At 34.5% G+C, this 20,343-nt stretch overlaps 1 protein-coding gene and 1 pseudogene across 3 annotated transcripts; both read right to left on the bottom strand.

The window, feature by feature from the left end:
• Positions 1–703: 703 nt before the first annotated feature.
• Positions 704–11,198, bottom strand: LOC132067271 (probable pre-mRNA-splicing factor ATP-dependent RNA helicase DEAH4). 3 transcript variants are annotated; one of them, XM_059460461.1, is made up of 16 exons: positions 10,999–11,198; positions 8,779–8,871; positions 8,558–8,662; positions 8,181–8,398; positions 7,958–8,010; positions 7,704–7,820; positions 6,861–6,952; positions 5,203–5,289; positions 4,544–4,758; positions 4,339–4,431; positions 3,855–3,978; positions 2,896–3,043; positions 2,672–2,741; positions 2,239–2,399; positions 1,821–1,996; positions 704–1,738 (listed from the first exon to the last, which is right to left on the bottom strand). In XM_059460461.1, exons 1-16 carry the CDS (start codon positions 11,196–11,198, stop codon positions 1,588–1,590), a joined length of 2,103 nt encoding a protein of 700 aa, XP_059316444.1. In that variant the 3' UTR covers positions 704–1,587. The 3 variants fall into 3 exon arrangements, with proteins under 3 accessions (XP_059316444.1, XP_059316445.1, XP_059316446.1); XM_059460462.1 differs by lacking the exon at positions 8,779–8,871; XM_059460463.1 differs by lacking the exon at positions 10,999–11,198 and having other exon boundaries at positions 8,558–8,693.
• Positions 1,245–1,376, bottom strand: LOC132069018 (U2 spliceosomal RNA; annotated as a pseudogene).
• Positions 11,199–20,343: the final 9,145 nt, after the last annotated feature.

The raw sequence follows: 20,343 nt of genomic DNA on the forward strand, positions 1-20,343 counted from the left end.
GGCTCCGCCACGACTCTACCTGAGGTATCATCAATTTTTCTCCAGGAACTACTTTTCAATGCAAGAATTTCATGGACGTCATCCTAAATGTAAATCCGTATTATAATTACTCACATCCAAATAAAGAACAAGCCATCGCAACAACAATAGACTGTACCATGCGATGGTTTAGAGTTTAAGAGGCCAATCAAGTCTTTGTATATCCGTATCAATTTGAACTGAGGATAAAGAAGAAAAAATGTTAATACCATAATTGATCGATTGCAATGGAACTCTTTTGTAAATATTATATGTGTCTACTTTGTAAACTGCACATAATTTTAGCACACTAAAAAGAAAAGTTACAATAGTGAAATATTAAGTTTTCCTTTTCTTCTCTCTTGCGGTAGAACTAGAGCACAATATTCCAATGTTCTATGGTAAGATGGGCAAGTCTTCTATCCTAATCTTTTTCCATTTCAGTTTATGTGTCTTACTCTTTTATATTTTATCCATTTACCCAGTCATCCTTTTTCTTTTTATACTTTTTTCTGTGCTTCTCTTTTTATGCTCTACTTCCATCAACATCCCAGAACTAATGTATTAACAAATTTTATGGACCACATATAAATCTCTCCCTTTCAATTAAATGGACATGTGCATGTTTGTTGATTACGAGTGGGTATTCAGATTCAACGGCTCAACAAAGTAAACAGACGAGATATAATTATGTCATCCAAAAGAAAAGAAACCTTTGAGACAAATAGTAACAGCTTCTGGCTCTTACAGATTTAGTTTAGTAGTAAAAACGCAGCACACGATGTAAGGGTTAAACACGTGTTAGGAGATCAAACAGAACTGCAAATCAAAACCTAGTAGTAGTATTTAAATGGAGAAGAGTAAAAGGCAAACTCATTATACACCATCTCAAACCATACGCCAGCTGACCCTTGAAAATTCCTCGGTCGCAAAAAAAGGCACTAGTTTCAAAATTTATGAATCAATTGAGAATTTTGAAAACGTCCAACTGTAACATACCTCTGACGTTATATATTGGGTGTTAGTTGCACAAATACAGTCATGGGCATAGTGAACTTTGCCATTCTTGATGGTTGAGGAGGAGTCTTTCATCATATAAGTGTTCATCAATTACTCACTCAACCACAACACAGGTTATAACTTGTTTGTTTCCTCACCAATTTTATTATTTCTTAGTAGAGGGCTCTGCCACTTTGAAAACATCAACTGCTGCTCCCTCTTCTTGTAGAAGTTGAGATCAAGAATCCAACTCACCGTTCTTCTTCATATCACGTGGACCGATAGCCCACATATCAGATATTAAACTGATCAGGAACAGACACTAAACTTGATCTTACTCAAAAGGCCGAGAAAGGTATATAATCCATCTGAGCACTCTTAATACATGTTTGGTGCCACTCATGAATCAGATGGGCTAGATTTCTGCATCAAATGGGAGAATTGCACCCTCTCATCATAAAGCTTAAGAAAGGGTTACACTAGTACCATTCCAGCGTAGCAGCAAGCAATTTTGAGGCAAAGACAGTCCCTGCAGATAACCGATCAATCTGTCGAACAACCACTGTAATGCTACTTCTGACCTTTCCGAGCTAGAAATCTTTCCCGAGCAGCTTGTATCTTGCTGTCACGGTCTTCAGGTGACTGAACTGCAGCAATTTCTTTCTTTTCCACAGTTGAAGTTGCTTCTTGAATTTCCTTATCAGGCTGGTTAGATCCCCCACTGTTCCATGCACAGGAATGTTCAAGCAATGGAGAGGATAATATAAGTAAATAACCTCAAATGTCAAGCATATGTTACTTACCTCAGTTTAAAGACATTTAGTTTCTCAAGCTTCGCTAAGATTGGCGCAACCCATCGCATCTCAACTGCACATACATTACGCATAAATGGGCGTGAAGTAACTATCAATTCATGATAGACGACGTAGTTTGGAAGCATCCCATCCTCATCTGATTTTAGCACAGAAGATGGATGGACCTGCACAAATCAAAAGGGTACTCAAGATTTGAAAGTTGAAATATACCAGTTCAAGTATAAAACCGTACTATTGGAACATCTATAATGCCAGCAGATATAGATTTAGTCCCAAATATAAAACTAACTAAGGAGCACCTATATCATATTTAGAGTTCATTTTCAAACTAAAGATGAAACTTTAGACCATGGCCTCGAAAAAAGAGGACTAACATAACGAAGTAGCACTGTGAAACACTAATTACCTGTACGAGTTCAGACTTGAAACCAAGAGGCCGATACCCATTATGTCGAATCATCCGTTCAGCAAGCTGATTTGCGTAGCCAATGCACAGTGCTTTCCTCAAATTTCTGTACTCCTGTTGGCCGTCTCTCCGTTTTTTGCTTGTTTGGACATCTAATGAGCCTAATTTTAAGAAGACAACATAAAGTAACATTTAGAAGCTTGATCTTTTCAGAAATATTATGGGGGCACCATGCAGTACCACAACCAGAAACTAAACCCTAACTCAAGGGAGGCCCAAAGTTAATTGCATAGTAGACTACAGATGCAAGATTATGATGTTTAAAATGAAAGGGACGAGTTAAAATTCTAGAACTCCCAAACAGGACAATCCGGAAGGCCTTAATTTATCATTGTCTTGTATTTTGAAAACTCTAGCAACAGGAGTCCATTACCTTTAGAAAATTTTTGCATTATTTGAGATAACTGTTTCCTGACAGATCTCACAAACACCATCCCGCGGACCTACAATTGACAAGATCTAGAATGAATAGGATCTTATGCCATTCCATTATGTCAAAATGGCATAAAAAGTAAAAAAGAATCATCATAATCAATAACAAAACCAGCAGTACTGTAAAAATGTGTAACGGTGCTTCATGGAAGTACAGTAAAATACCTGTAAGTTGTTCTCTTTACACCAGTCTATGTTGTAGTCAGTCTGGTACCATTGCTCATAAATTTGGAGTAGCTGGATGTGATCACCCAAGCCAAAACCATCAGGAAGGTTCGAAGGAATGTGCTTCCTCTTCTTATCAGAGCTCTTACTGCAAGTTTAACAAATTAGTTAGTCAACTTTGAGGTATTGCCCGCTTAAGTACCAAGGTACAAAAGAATGCAAAAGAAGAACATAAGATTGCAATGCTTTAAGATGGAAAAACAACAGGAATTAGACCATAACATCTTGCCTTCTTTATCAAGTGAATGTAAGGCTTTGACTTGTGGAACGTTTTTATCTGTATGGAAAATTGATAACGCACCACTTTGGTTACCTTATGATGAAAAACAGAATAGTCCTAATTAAGAGTCACATATTTCTTATATTATGACTTTGTCATTCTTTTGATACATGGATACCGTAGCAATATAATCTTTCCGACAGTGTCTTAGCAGTAGAAGATGTTGATTTTAATTGACACTTTCTTATTCTATGGAGAATCAAGCATCAGTTCTTACCGTCACCTTATCCTTCCCTTCATATTTTCAGTTCACAAGTTTCATGTTCAAAAATCGCCGAGATTTTTCCATAAAAATACTAAATCTGGAATAAAGCAACCATTCTAGATCTCAGGTTCCTATTCGCAGCTCTAGATCATCGCACTTCTTTATCAGGAAACTTCACGTGTGATATTCTATTTGACACAAATATAGTAGGCAATAATTTTGCATTAAAACCACCACCAGATGTTCAGATGCTTTAATGATGTGGAAGAACTCAATTTCTTTGCTACTGAAGAATATATCAGATTTGTTTTTTAGTATGACTATCAAGCTCACTTGCACAGAAAACGATGGGACTTTACGGACATTAATGCTAGCACGAATCAATACATGCATGAATTCTGGACAATTCTATACCTTGGGGCAGGAAGCAATGTGGTCTCAGCAGACAACATGGAAACAACAGTCAATGCTTGGGACAAGCAATCCAACTCATTTGCCTCTAATAAGGTCCTCGAAAGAGAAGGTTCCAACGGAAGCTCTGCAAAAAATTGAAAAGTTAGATCACCTTTATTTTTGTTTCTGAATGAATCACTTTATGATCCCAAAAATTATGGATTGCAGGACAACTGTTGTGTACTTTATGAACTCCCTCCATAGTTCTCAAGGGGCAGAAGACACATTTACAGGAAAATTCATGTTTCATCCTTTCCAAGCAAGCTTTGGCTCTTTTTTTATTCTGAGGTGGAACTTGGGAGGGGCTGGATTAAAGGCGGCCTCTAGTCTAAAGCTATGTTACTCGGACTCTCCTAAAATGTCGTACGGGTGCGGCAACACTTTTGAAGAGTCCGAGTAACTTAGGTCTAAAGTATAATATAAATCAACAGAGATGAACTATTACCAGCCATCTTTCGTCCAAGACTTGTGATTGAACCATTTTCATCAATTGCATCGACTAAATATAATTGCTTCAAGGCATCCTCAAGAGACTCGACTGAAACGAAAGCAACAAAACAAGGACCACTTACACAGGTAGACATTTACAATGGTGGAGGATATTTGGAGCATAAGACCATTTAGAATAAGGTAAGCGAAATGATGCTTACCGGAAGGAGAGTCGAGAAAATCAAATTTGAGAATATCCATATCGGCAAGATCTAAGGACTTCAAATAAAGTACAGTTCCAGCCAGTGAAGACCTTTGTATTTCAGGAACCGTCGCATCCAAAAAGTCATCATGGTAAACCATAGAGGGATATAAACGATAACACTTTCCAGGACGTGTTCTTCCAGCACGTCCTGCCCGCTGCTTTGCCTGCACCCTGCAGTAATTCATAGGTCTCCGCTCAAAAATATACTTTACTGAAGTAGAAATAACCCTGTACTTTATATCAACAAATGTTAAACGGAATAAAGGATCATATACTTCACTGAAGTAGAAGTAATCCTATATTTATATCAACAAATATTAGACAGAATAAACAATGGGACACTAAGTAAAGATCACAGACTAAGTTTTTGTCCATATACTTTTCACCTGCCGACAGAACAGCAGTCAATAAGGTATCCAAAAACTGTGTGGTGACTAAACCCATACAGGGTAAAGATGATAATAACTGCAAAATCATCCAAGCAACCTTTGAACTACTGAACCAACATACTAAGGAGAATGATCTTTTTCCACCAAAGAGTCCTTTCTTAAGCACCCAAAACCAGGTCAATTGAAATAAACAATAAAGAGAAAAAAGTTACACATGTTAACTTACTTGCTAATCTGAACAACCTCTAAAGAGTACATGCCAGTCGATGGGTTATATTGCCGTTGCTTCACATACCCCGAGTCAATAACATACCTGTCATCAGGTTTTTGCATGAAAAAGCAGTATAATGATGTCCAAAAGCAGAAAACATGAATTTAACATCCATTACATAGAAAGCATAAATGGAAAAGCAATAAAATTCCCACACCTTAGTTCGCAGTTAGTAGCCTACACTGTGGGGAAGATGAGTGGAATCTTCGACCAGAGGAAGGATATATTCTCCTTTATTATAATTGCATAGAAGTAGGAAGAAGCGAAGTTCCTCTTCCATTGATTTTTAAAAGTGGAAAAAGAGAATGATACTAATTACTCGGTTCATGACAGTCAAATATTGCAAAAGACACTTCAGAGGATCTTTTGAATTCAATTATTCCACCATCCCTATTAAAAAGAAAGGGCAAATTTAAACAAGCATAAGCAAGGTTTTTCGATATTGCTCATTTCCTAGTCCCCTCCCCTCTCCCAAATAAAAAAGGGACTTTTCTATCCTGAAAACTTCCACGACTCTTAAATAGTAAATACAACACTTTCTTATCCTAAAACTAAGTTGATTACATGTATAAATTACGCATTTTGATAAAAGTAATCTTCAAGAATAATAGAAAGAAGAAATCAAACTACTGGCTGAGGCCTTCCTCAGAGGGGATGACATTCTTGCAAGAGCAGGAAAAGACTTCAGACATCCACTCAAGAACACTCCCAAGTTGCATCCAGGGGTGTACCATAGAGGTCGATAAAGTTTGAATGAAAATCATAGGAGACGGGTTCAAATCCCAATAGAGGCCAAGAAAAGTTGAATAATTTCTTCCCTCCTGCTTAAGCCTTGTTGAGCAGAGTTATCGAGTAACTCCTTTGGTGGGAGGATGCAAGTATGTGGTGGAATAGTCAAGGTCCGTGCAAGCTTGCCTGAACACCGCTATTTATAACCCCAAAAAAACACATGCCCAAGTATGCATGAAGACAAATGCTAGTAAAGTACATGATGATTTCTTTATGAGTACTCTTTCTGCAAGAACCAATCCTGCAATTTTTTGCAGGGGTCTTTGTTTGAAAGATGTTTCGCTCTAATTATATTCACTATTATTATTATTATTATTTCCTCGAGAAGATACTTAAACCAATATTATTCAAACAAAAAATATAATAGCACTCCTGGGGAAGTAAACTAAAATTTTGAAGCGTTTATACTTTAAAGTAAATGCTATTAGCTGGATATACCCGTTCTACAAGGTCTAGCACTACAAGTGCAAATATTACTCGCCTCCCCAAACTTTTGACAGGAAAACATATACTACATATTCATGCTCACGACAGCAAGTTAAACACCCTTTGGGGGGGGGGGGGGTGTGTGGATTAAAACCCCATTGATTTCACCCATTAATCTTTATTGGTTCTCTAGATAACCATTTGTTTAGCAATTAACTGAGTTTTCTTCTTTTTGACGACCAAACTATTGCATGATCAATCACTGCAAATCCTTTCTGGAAGTGAGAAACAGAAAATCGAGCATTCTAAGCATCAGAAAGATAAGAAACAATCAGTCAGCAATATGTTAACACTAAATAACCTCCAACGATCGTGATAGTGGTGTCAAGTCTACTTACACGACACCGTCAACAGTCAAGGAAGTTTCAGCAATATTTGTAGAAACAATAAACCGCCTACAATTTGGAGGTGGAGGACTGAAAACACGCACCTGCCCATCAACAGAAAATAGCAAAAGAAGAAAAGCTCAATACATAATTCTGATGATAGAACAAAAGGAAAATACTGACAAATGAATATAGAATTTACAAGATCAATAACCAAGCAGCTACAAGTGTTCAGCTTGGCTGAAGAAAAAGAAGGAGAAGAACACTCATCTGAAGTTTTATAAAGAAGATGATCAATCAAATAAAAAATTTCCCTCCAAGCAAGTTCAACTCAACCACAGATTCCAGTTATGTTGTGTAGGCACTATATAAACTATGCCGCAACAGCTATGAAAACCAAATTATTTCTCACATATTTCAACAGCAAAATACTTTTTGCAGTCAATTGCATTTATCCTTTTTCCTACCAAAAAACTTATTGCTGTTAACTGATGATGAAATGGAGTGACTCAACCAAGATGCTGTTGTTCACAGCTAAAAATGAAACAAACATGAAATCATTGCAGCACAGACAACTGCCACCATCCGTTCTGGAAAGCCAGCTAGGACTATGATACTTCTTTTTTTAACTTAACTAGAGGAATATGACACGCTAGTTCACCTTCAGTAAAACATTCAGTTTAAATATGAAATGATTAGCCACTCAGAAGGGTCATTTCAGACACAACAGTAAATCAGATAATATCTTTCTTTCTTTTTTTTTAATGACAAGTAGATTTAGCTAATATCTGAACCAACTAGATCAAGAATATTCAGGATTTCAGCGCAAGGAGTTTGAGAAGAAAAATAACTTGCCTGCATCTCAGGTGGCAAGGATCCATGAAGAGGAAGGATTAGGGCATCCATACAAGAACCTTCTTCTAAGCTTTGAACTCTTTCCTCCAACTTCAGTACCAACTTCTCTATGTCATCCTATATAAGATTCTAAATTTCACTTTCCAGGAAATAGTGATTTACATCTTGAACAATTTACTTTTTAGTGGGAGACAGAGGAGGACTGCAATATACAGAAAAAGTATCAGACAGGAAATTAATCTACAAAAACTCACCTGCCCAGTCATAAAAATTAAAATGTCCCCTTCTGGCTCCCGTACATGAATATCTATGCACCAAAATGAATTGTCAGAACAATTTCAGAAAAGCAAGAAAAATTTATGCAGAAATGGAAAGGTAAACATTTCAGATTTAAATTTTAAAAAAAAGCAAGAAATGAAAGAATAAAACCAAGATTCAAACTTATAAAACAAATCGGAGATGTCATAGTTGTCATACCAATAGCCTTTTTTAAAGAAGCCTCGACATAGTTTTTAGGACGCTCTGAGATGTGTACTATTTCCACAGGAAACAACTCTCCTGGTACAGTAAGGACGGGGCAATCAGAGAAGAACCTAGATACCTTTCCACCGTCAAGAGTTGCTGATGTGATCAAAACTTTCAAGTTTGAGTGACGCAATTTGATTAATCTTTTCATTAGACCTAGCAATATATCCCTGTGATTGAGAATGAAAAAAGTCATCTACAGAGATAATGAACACCATCTAAGCAACAAAAAAAATGAAAGAAAGACTACAACAATGTAACATTTGGATATATCTCTAAAATGTCAAATTGAGATGAAAGCATTGAAGGGCATTGTAAGTTGATCTAACGTGTTCAAACTCCTCTCATGTGCTTCATCCAATATGATGACGGAATACTGATTCAGCTCCGGATTGAAAAGACTCTCGCGGAGGAGCACTCCATCCGTAAGATATCTGCAATTTGAATAACCTTCCAGTTATATGTCTGAAAAGCAATCAAGGAACAAAATCAATAGAAAGCGTCAATGGTAGTAATTGGTATTAATGATAATTCAGAACCAAAAAAATACTTGATACGTGTTTTCTCCGAAGTTCTATCTTCAAATCTTATGGCATAACCAACTTCCTCTCCAATTTGAACATTTTGCTCCTGTGCAACTCGTCTGTCCATGAAAAGTTGAGGAATTTACCAAAGAACGAACCAAAAAAAATTATAAAGCCGAAGTATGAAGGAAAATAGGAGAACACCAACTGTTGGTTAACTACTTCACAAAGCAAATATATAAAACAGATGTTGAGTAGCACTTTTTCAAGCTTCTGTTACCTACAAGAGAGGATTCAGGTGAAGGCTAATGTGGCAATCTCGTCGATTGGTTTTCCAACGGTAAGAAAAATTGTACTTATACTACCTAGTCTTTTTCCTCATTTACCCTTGCCCCAACTAAACATCTCAAACAACAAGTCTTCCGAAGTCTTGTAACGAATCTCGAACTTTCCCAATCTAGCATAAAGGAAGTCTCTATCAATACATATTAAACACTTGCTATCATAATCCTCAATAACTCTCTTGTTCCGAGATTCATAAGCCAATTCATCTTATCCTCCCGCAAAAGGACAAGCCAAACAAAGTCACATTCCATTCCATACTAGAAAAGTAAATTAATGAAATTCTTGATCAATAACTTGGAAATCAAACTTCGAACCAAGCATGGGCGAAACTAGGTCATGATACAATCTCATTTCCACGAAATTATGAAGCACGATGAGTTCGAAAAAGCTCAGCCAAGTTCAGGGAGCTCACTTTTGAGAGGTCTAAGTTGATGACAATAATTATAAAGAGAAGTTCGGGAACAACAATGTGATATTTATAATTTATGTATTCAAATGATATGAAATTATATTACAGGCATAGAAATATACAGATTGTAGCTCATTTCCCGACTAACTAACAGGTGCTTGTAACTAACTCTTGTTTATTTTTATGAAGGTAACTAACTACTTAACTCTAACTCTAATTAACTCCAAGAGATTGGTATAGCTGCCACAACTTGCCTAACTGTACAAACTGCTTCTGCAACTTTTAACTGAGTTTGCATAGAGCAGCATAAGTGATTTGTCTGCCCAAGTCTTGGTGCAGAGTATCGGAGCTAGCTTGAAGGAAGGGCGTTGAATCATGAATGCACTGTGCAAATAGGGCTAAAACTAACTTTTTGGTTATAGAGGAGAACGAAACTGCGGTTCATTCACGACTCAAGTTTCAATGTCCCGACTGGAGCATCCAACCATCATTTTTACTTTTTTGGTTATACATAAGGCGTAGAATGGCAAAGGGTTTCAGAATTTGCTATGGGTCATAGGTTCATATCTCAAATGTGACATTTTTGAATCCGCTTGTATAAATTCCGGGCTCCGCCGCGGTTGGTGGCCAGAATTTTACTCATACCTGCGGGTAGGATGTAGCAAGTACCCCGACAAAAAAGACAATGAAAATTTTAATTTAACGTAAGTGGATAAATAAACGCCAATTTCTGTTGTTGAGATATAAACGAACTATTTTTACTCTACAAGACGATCTTGGCACCCTTTTCTTACATGTTCAATTGGATTATGTACTGCTTGCTCAATAAATTTCTATGTGTTTTATGAACCAAAAAAATTCAGTTAACTCTGTAACTATTCCTTCTAAGATCTTTACCCTTTTATTCTCTATATTTTCCCCTATTTGGCAGACTCTTTGAATTAATAGGGCATAATGGTGAACGTCTTGGAACGGTAGGCTCATCTATTTAGAAATAACATTTTGATTGTCTGGAAATGTGACCAAAATTGGGGCTGTACTTTTCTTCTCTTTATTATCTTCATTTGAATTATATTCTTCTTCTTTTTTGATGACATGGGAACCCGCAGCCGCTACCCTTCAGGTGCGCACAGGGTAAACCCAGCTCCTGTGCAATAGCTCGCAAACCACACAGGAGAGATAACCCGCACTAGGCAAGCCCCGTGCGACGAGCTGGACCCAGAAGGCAAATCCCTTGCTGTCATAGGCAGGTTGTTTCGAACCTGAGACCTCCATTATGAAAGCCCCATGCTCAACCAACTGAGCCACCCTTGCGGGTAAAATTATATTCTTCTTTATTATAAGTTTCTTACATACTCTGTTTTAACTTTGGTAAACAAAGGGGTTCAAAAATTGGTTTAGGTCATAGGTTGATTTAAACAAATAAATGCCAATTGTGAAATACAAAAGAAAAAGAAAAGAGAATAAATGAAAAGGTGCGTATAAAGATTACCTGGAAACAGAAACAGCAGCAACACGGCGAGGCTGAGTAACAGCAATGATTCCAGATTGAGCATAACCTCTTCTATAAAGTATTTGAGGAAGTTGTGTACTTTTACCAGAACCAGTCTCACCAATAACTACTACTACTGGGTTTTCTTCAACTGTTTCTATGATTTTCTCCTCAAATCGTACTATTGGTAAATCCCCCATTCCTTTACACTCCAATTCCGGACCTCTTTATTTGTTTGGACTTTGGCTTTGTTACTCTACTCTAAAAAATTTCCAGCTCTATAATTGCTACTTGGGAAATTAATCTTTTAAGCGTAAACCAAAATTTGAACTTTTGTTTTGGCTTAATATACATATCGCCCTTCACAGTTCATTTAGACACGGCTGGTTTCAGTTAAACACCTAAATACATGATAAAGTTGATATAATAATCATATTAGATAGTTTCAAACTTTTACTTTGGAATAAAAAAATTGTGTGTTCTAAAATTTTTATTACGTAGATAAGTACTACTTAAAATATATCATTTTCTTTAACTGTATGCCTTAACTTCAATAAGTTTTATACCCTCAAGCATGTTCCAATGTGCATAATTAAAGTAGATTGACATGTTTCCTGTGGTATTGAGAATACAGACAAAAGAATTTAAAATTTAGACAAAAAGTGTCTAATAAAAATGTATTATCATGTGATATATAGTGCACTCAATTATTATTATTTGAGTGTTTAAATGAAATTTATGATGAGCGTTATCGATGTAGTAAGCCTTTTATTTTTCTTTGTAATATTTAATTAGTTTGCAGGAAGAATTATAAAAAAGTAAACATATTTTTATTCTCTTTGAAATATAGCTTTGCATATATTTCTTTCCTGGTTTCCCCTCCCCATTTTAAACTAATTACTATATAATTGTAAACTTCCTAAACATTGTTGTAACCATGTTCGATAAATACAATAATTCCATAGAAGAATGAGGATGCTTCGGAAAAGTATTTAAGAGGTGTACTTCTCAAACACATACATTTACTCAGATAAAAGGGTTTTAAAATCTATGTTCGAACTATTTCTAAGATACAATTGTTGATCCCATAGATGAAAACGAACCAATGTTCATCACAAAATAGTTGCCAAACAGTTTAATACCAAATAAAATTAAGATTATATCATCATGGTGTAATTATTTAAAATAAGAAATATATGAGTGCCTGCTTATATAGTTAAACGTATTGTTCGGGATGTGCAGAGAATTCTGGAGGACACAGTGGTATCGAAGTCATTTTTCTGATTTTTAGATAATTGTAAAGTATCGAATTTGCCAAAAATCTTGAAGTTGAAGCCAAACTACAAAAAAGCGTAGTTGTATAAGTAGACTTTAATAAAAATGCCAACATGTGTTAGCTAACTTTCTATATTTCACTATTTTAGGTGACGCTGGTAGAGATGTACATAATGAACAGGCATATAATACTTTGTGCATGCATGTGAATTTATTTGTGAGCGCGAGAGTTGATCTTTAATGCTAAGTCATTAATTTACATTCAATTTTTTGATTTGAGTGTGTGGACTATATCTTCTTGTGAGAACACTTGTTTCATGATGGATAGTTGATATGACTGGCTTTCTAAACTTGACGAGTTAAACTTTGTCCTTTGGGATTAGGAGGTTAGAAATTTGTTGTTTGCTTGAATTGAATTGTATATCTTGCATGATAATCAGAAAGTGTATGTTTGAAGGTTTGATGTGATCGTAAAGGCTAATTGTTGGTCTTAACTAATGTCATGGTGTTGGGATGATTGGAGTCTTAGCTTGTGATTGTGAGTTTAGAGTGTAAGAAATTGCTTGAGGACAAGCAAAGGTTCAAGTCTGAGGTTGTGATCGGCGGCTAGAAATACATGCTTTTAGATACAATTTGTCTCATATTTTGTACTCATTCCTTGTGTTAAAGTTCATTTCATACTATTTGTGTTTTGTGTGTAGGAGGTTATTTGTTGAAAATATGATGATTTGATGCAAAAAGAGATGAAAAATGGCTTCGAGTTCCACGTAGAAGCCAATACAAGTATTTGGATTAGTTGGGGACCTGAAGTCCAAGCACACATGAAAAGAAGTTGAAAAAAAATGAAGTATCGCACGAAATGGTTTGGAGCGACGAACAACCTGTCGTCTGATGTACACCGCGCATGTTTATTTTTTAGAAAAACCTACAGATTATGACTCTCTAAAGTTTTGACTTGGTGCGACACATGGTCCAATACCCTTTATTGAGTACGAATGCATTTTCGAGCAATTCGAGTCAACTTTGGACTAGACCAAGTATTTCGACCCAAGATCAATTATAAACATTATAAATAAATCTTAGATGTTACACCTTGTATCTTAGAACTAAGGTTAGACTAATACCGTTAGAGTTTTAGTGGAAAAACTGAAGGTTTGAACGTTTTGCAAAAAATGGTTGATAGGCTTACTTCGAGTAGCCGTAAACCCTTGATTAGTTTAGAGTTTGGGAAAGTACCCTTAATAAAAGTTGTAATACGTAGAAATACCTTTCCAACCATATAAAGATCAGGCCAATCAGAGATCAGAGTAGGGAGATATGATTGTCGTAAGATGGCTAATAGTAAGGCGCTTAAGATTCGATAGAATTGGCTAAGTTTTCGATACGTCTGCCTTCCAGCCCAATTTCTTGAAAATCCATTTAGAATTTGAGGAAACATAAAAATGAAAGTTGTAGATCTTTGAAATACCTCTCCAACGATATGTTGTGGAGGCTGAACGGAGTTCTGTACAAGAAGTTATGTCTATTTTACCGAACACTACACTGAACCGACACAGGCCGTGCGTGAGGGCCCCTGCGATGGCCCCGCATCGCTGGCCAAAAGCATAAAAACACCCTCTCTGACCTGGGACCTGTAGAGGGTCCCGTGTTGGAAGTGCGACGCGGGCCCAATGAGGATGGGTCTGGTTTTCGGGTCAAAACCTCATATTTTTGTGTTTTTCTTATATTTAAGCTTGGGGTTTATTTCCCTAACACTCCTAATCACGAAAAATCATCCTAAGGCAAGATAGAACAAGTTCCAAGCCTCAAGAACCCTTCAAGGTAAGTTCTATGATAATTCTAGCATGAATTCAACTTCTAAATACCATTCTAACATGATTAAACCCTTCTAATCCATAGAACCTTGATTAAGACGTTATTGTTGGACGAGAAGCCCTAGCTTTTGAATTCAATTCTCGTGAACATAAAAAAGGTATGGTCTTTATCCCTAAATCGATTATAGCGTTAGAGTTATGATTATAAACCATGGATTCTTGGAATAAGCTAATGGGTATGATGAAGAAAACCTTATGAATTATTGTATGGGCTGGATTGTTGACTTAGGGCTGTTGAAATCATTTGGGCAATGAAGAATAATGTTAACCATACCTAATTGAGATTGAAGAATCACCTAGAAATAATAGAATGGGAATTGGGTGAAAGAAATACCATTAAAGAAGGTTGTGAAGCTTTATGCCCACCAAGCATGGATATTATTGCTAATATGGAATCCCTTTGACTTGTGTTGCTATAGATTAAAGTTGAAAGGGTTGACGAACATTGTATTACGCTCAAAGGCCGGAATTAAGGTATGTGAGGCTAACTCTCTACGTTTAGGAATGTTAATGATTCTCCCTACGTCATGTTCTTTTACAACGTTACTAATTGCCTCAGAAATATAGTTAAGCTTAGTTCCTTGAATAATTGCAGAATTTCTATTCTCTAGTTTCTTAATTCGTTCAGACTTTCATTTTGAACGTTGTGAGCTTAGTATGTAATCAATATAGACTTGTGTTCGATACCCATGAATCTCAGTCTAGAATATACTCAACATGTTTATAAATAGTAAAGCTTCAGGTCTCATTTGTGCCTCATAAATACATGTCTCCGGATAGTAATGTTCATTATTCTAGAGTTATGCATTACAACATGATTTTCAGTTCCTTAATACAAATTGTTGAATGTTGAATACCTGTAAATGGGCACAAGGCCACAGATTTTGCATGCTCATACTTAGGCACAAGGCCACAGATTTTGCATGCTTATACTTGGGCACAAGGCCATAGATTATGTATGCACATATATATTGGGCCTAAGGCCACAGACTATAATTTTAGTTAACCAGGTGATTCTCCATTCCGAACAGGGAGTATTCATATCTTTACTTCTTTTGTTCATTTCAATTATTAGCTTTCAGATATCAATTTCAGTTTCAGTTTCAACACTCATTACATGTTTATTGATTTGGGCTGCCCTTTCCCCGAGCACCCCACTTATAGTTCTTTCTTTCGCATTACTTTACATACCAGTACAATTCAAATATACTAACGTCCCCTTTTATTGCCCACTTAAAATATATCATTTTCTTTAACTGTATATCTTAGCGTCAATAAGTTGTAAACCCTCAAGCATGTTCCAATGTGCATAATTAAAGTAGATTGACATATTTCCTGTGGTATTGAGAATACAGACAAAAGAATTTAAAATTTAGACTAAAAGTGTCTAATAAAAATACATTATCATGTGTTCAGGTACTCAATTGTTATTGTTTGAGTGTTTAAATGAAATTTAATGAGGGGCTATCAGATGTATTAAGCCTTTTATTTTTTCTTTGTAATATTTAATTAGTTTGCAGGAAGAATTATAAAAAAGTAAACATATTTTTATTCTCTTTGAAATATAGTTTTGCATATATTTCTTTCCCGGTTTCCCCTCCCCATTTTAACTAATGTTATTTTTTAAAAACTAATTTTATAATTGTAAACTTCCTAAACATTGTTGTAACTATGTTCGATAAATACAATAATTCCATAGAAGAATGAGGATGCTTCGGAAAAGTATTTAAGAGGTGTACTTCTCAAACACATACATTTACTCAGATAAAGGGGTATTAAAATCTATGTTCGAACTATTCTAAGATACAATTGTTGATCGCCATAGATGAAAACGAATGTGCATTTTATGAAAAAAGTACGTTCATCACAAAATATTTCTAGATCCCAATACAACCAATGTCAGATAGTTGCCAAACAGTTTAATACCAAATAAAATTAAGATTATATCATCATGGTGTAATTATTTAAAATAAGAAATATGACTTTTTATATAGTTAAACGTGTTGTTCGGGATAAAGGTGAGAATTACTGGAGGATGATGGTATCGAAGTCATTTTTTTTTATTTTTAGATAATTGTAAAGTACCGAATTTGCCAAAAATCTTGAAGTTGAAGCCAAACTACAAAAAAGCGTAGATGTATAAGTAGACTTTAATAAAAATGTCAACATGTGTTAGCTAACTTTCTATATTTCACTATTTTAGGTGACACTGATAGAGATGTACCTAATGAACAGGCATATAATACTTTGTGCATGCATGTGAATTTATTTGTGAGCGCGAGAGTTGATCTTTAATGTAAGTCATTAATTTCCATTCAATTTTTTGATTTGAGTGTGTGGACTATTTCTTCTTGTGAGAACACTTGTTTCATGATGGAAAGTTGATATGACTGGTTTTTTATGACAAAGTGGGTGAGTGAACTTAAACTTGACGAGTTAAACTTTGTCCGTTGTGATTAGGAGGTAAGAAATTTGTTATTTTCTTGAATTGAATTGTATATCTTGCATGATAATCAGAAAGTGTATATTTGAAGGTTTGATTTACTGTAGAGGCTAATTGTTGGTCTTAACTAATGTCATGGGTGTTGGGATGATTGGAGTCTTAGCCTGTGATTGTGAGTTTAGGGTGTAAGAAATTGCTTGAGGACAAGCAAAGGTTCAAGTATGAGGTTGTGATCGGCGGCTAAAAATACATGCTTTTAGATACAATCTGGCTCATATTTTGTACTCATTCCTTGTGTTAAAGTTCATTTCATACATTTTATTCATACTATTTGTGTTTTGTGTGTAGGAGGTTATTTGTTGAAAATATGATGATTTGATGCAAAAAGAGATGAAAATGGCTTCGAGTTCCAAGTAGAAGCCAATACCTAAGGTTTGGAATTAATCCAAACCTTAGGTAAGTGTAAGGGGATGAAATTCCTTAAGGAGACACGATCTTCTATTGGGCTCAAAACTTATTTTTCCAACGTTTTTCTGTTTCCAGTTGCTATTTTTTGAACATAGGGATAACAATTTTATGCTTCTATAAAAGAGTATAAGTGTATGATCATCTCATCAAATATGCATTAATACTATCTTATCGGTAAGATCCATTATATTTGTCATGTGAATTGAATTTAAAAATATATTTAAGAAGATTTTCATACTTTTAATTCTTTGTAATAGTTATTCTTTTTTTCATCATTCAAATATAGCTACCCGAATAAATTAAATCCATAATATTTCATATGAAATAATCGAATAATTAAACCTAAAAAAGCCTAATCGAAAAGAAGAAAATCGAACCAAATCAAATTTATTTTAGTTCAAATTAAAAGATATTTCTCCAACAACCAAAAAAAAAAAAAAAATGAAACGGAAAAATACAAAATTACACCGAGAAATGGAATGGATCCTTACATTACATGTGAGATAAGGATTCAAACTTATGAAAGACAAAAGGTATACGTGTAACCTATTTCTCATTTTTGTTTAGAGTTAGTAGACAGATTTTGAATAAATCTGACGATGAAGACAACGATATCTGGCGAGTTAAATGAGTCATAACCTTGCAGAGTTGTTGTAAAAAATACTCCATCCGTTCATTTTTACTTGTCATGTATATTAAAAATATATATCCACTTTTACTTGTTCAGTTTGTAAAACCAAGAGATAATTTATTATTTCATATCTATTTTACCATTATTATTAATTATTGGGTTGAAAACTTTAAAATTATTAGTGGCTGCACAACTTTTAAATTATACTATTTGATTGATTTCAATTACTCGATGATATAGTAATAATTAGGGGTGATATAATAAAATTATCATTCTAATTATGATTTCTTAAGAAGTGTGCCAAGTCAATACATGATAAATAAAAATGGATGGAGGGAGTAATACACCTTTTCCAGTTTTCCTTCATAGGAATATTCAATGTGTCAGTTGAAAAACAACTTTGCACCCACTTAGAACTTCAGTTTTCTCAATGACGCCCCTAATTAAATTTTATTTTTCCCAAAAATGTCTTTGTTCTTTAAATTGCCACTAACATGGTTTGGTCTGCCTCTGTTTCATCAATGTCGTTGCTCCTTTTTTTTTTTTTTTTTTTTTTTTTTTGTGCATTTAAAAGAGGATTACAAGTCAAACTTTATAATAATAATAATAATTGCTTTTAAAAGCTGTACTATCAAGTATCAAATAATTTAAATATATAACCGTATTGATAGATAGTAGTCTTTGTCCCAATTGCTTTTTTCTTCTTAAAATTCAACTAATGAATTTTGACCAATATGTTAATTGTATTATTTTTCCATTTGGTATGAAAAAGAATTATATTCTATAGTGCTTTTAGTTTAATTATTGAATATTAAAGACTCAATTATTGGAGCTTCTAAAAGCTTGGAAACTCATAAATAGGTTTGGCGCTTATTTTCTGACAAAATTGATTATTGAGATGTGTCATTTGAAGTTGTGGTCAAATTTTGAAGCTATTTAATGATATTTTTGATCTATTTCGGATTCAGGAATGTACCTTTTTCCTTCTGCATTCAGGAATTTTCTTGGCCTAACAATTAATGAATTCGAAAATATCTTTTGTTATTTTTAATTATTAAATTTTAAGTTTAATCACACTTTATATAACGAAGTGAAATCTTTTAATGATGAATATATATTTCAATAATATTCTTTATCATATGTATCAAAATATTTGGTCAAAGTCTCTAGATCTATTATTGGCAATCTTAGAAATTCTATTTTTATAAAGATGATTAATTGTTATATTACTAAAAAAAGAACATAGTTGTATAGAGGGGTAATTTACAAAGACTGTACTGTTATAAAGATGATTGCTGCTGTAATAGGTAAAAAGTTGTTATACAGAGGTAAAATATAATGTAAAATTGATTTCAAGAAAAACTTAATTGTTGTAGAGAGGTGCTATCATACGAGGATGCCACTATAAAGAGGTATGACCATATCTGCTGCGGCCACCACCACTATCACCGCCATCGCCACTTCCGCCACCACTATACCACCTCCACCATCACAACTAACACCGCCGCCAACATTCACTAACACCATAGTCAACCATCGCACATTCTTCAGCCATCACCACTAACATCAACCAATTCCATCATCACAACCACCACTATCAACTGCCGCCCTTGCGCCAGTCACTCAACATCAATGCACCTCCACCATCACAACTATCATTACTAGCCACTAACACCAACCATCACCACCAAATCGGTAAATTACTTGGAAAATAGCTTGGAGGACACTCTAAGAAACTCTGGGTTAGGATTTTTCGCAACCTATATAAATGACTTTTCAGCTGTATTCGATATCCTGTAACAATCTTTCATTGAGAATAATAAGAGTTGGTGACTAGCTGTGAGTTTTCTTCCGCTTGAGGGTTTCTCACGTAAAATTATGTGGTGTTTCTTTTTGTTTTTTATTGCTTTCATATATTTTTGTCTCATAACAGAATACCACCACCGCAAACCATCTCCATCATCACTAGCGAACATAAATGTTTCATTTTTAAATCAAATAATGATTTTCTAATATTTAATTAAATTTTTATTTAAAGTCTATGTTTATTATGTTTGAAAATAAATAAATTATGCACATCAAGTTGTTGAAAAACAAATAATCTTAATCATTCAATGTACAGATCTGGAGACAATATGTTAATCATTCAGATGTGCATTCAAATTCAGATATCTTAATCTTAATGTAAACAAATGGGCTTAAAAGAGTTTGGTTATCTCATCATATATTATGATACTATCTTGTTAGTATGATCCATTATTTCAGTCATATAAATTGAATTTAGAAATATATTTGAAAAGTTTGCTATTACTCCTTTTAATTCTTTATAATAGTTTCTTTTTTCATCACTCAAATATAACTATTCGAATATACTAGATCCATAATATTATATGAAATAATTGAAGAATTAAGCCTAATCGAAAAGAGAAAATCGAATCAAAACAATTTTATTTTAGTTCAAATTGGAAAATATTTTTCCAAACTCGAAAATAAAAAGATGAAACAGAAAAATACAAAATCTAACCGAGAAACCGAAATGCATCCTTACATGTGAATTATGAGATAAGGATTCAAACTCATTACCAGACAAAAAATGTTAGATACGTGTAACTTCTTCTCATTTTTGTTTAGTATTAGTAGACATTTTTTGAATA

This window comes from Lycium ferocissimum, chromosome 8 (genome assembly GCF_029784015.1).
Source record: "Lycium ferocissimum isolate CSIRO_LF1 chromosome 8, AGI_CSIRO_Lferr_CH_V1, whole genome shotgun sequence".
NCBI lineage: Eukaryota > Viridiplantae > Streptophyta > Magnoliopsida > Solanales > Solanaceae > Lycium > Lycium ferocissimum.

Bases quoted from the DNA above. Each gene is read 5' to 3' on its own strand.
- LOC132067271 (XM_059460461.1), bottom strand. From the start codon at position 11,198: ATGGGGGATTTACCAATAGTACGATTTGAGGAGAAAATCATAGAAACA. The intron at 8,399-8,557 runs GTTAGATCAACT...TCTCAATCACAG, and splicing joins CATGAGAGGAGTTTGAACAC to GGATATATTGCTAGGTCTAA. The intron at 5,290-6,860 runs GTAAGTAGACTT...ACCTGATGACAG, and splicing joins TTGACTGTTGACGGTGTCGT to GTATGTTATTGACTCGGGGT.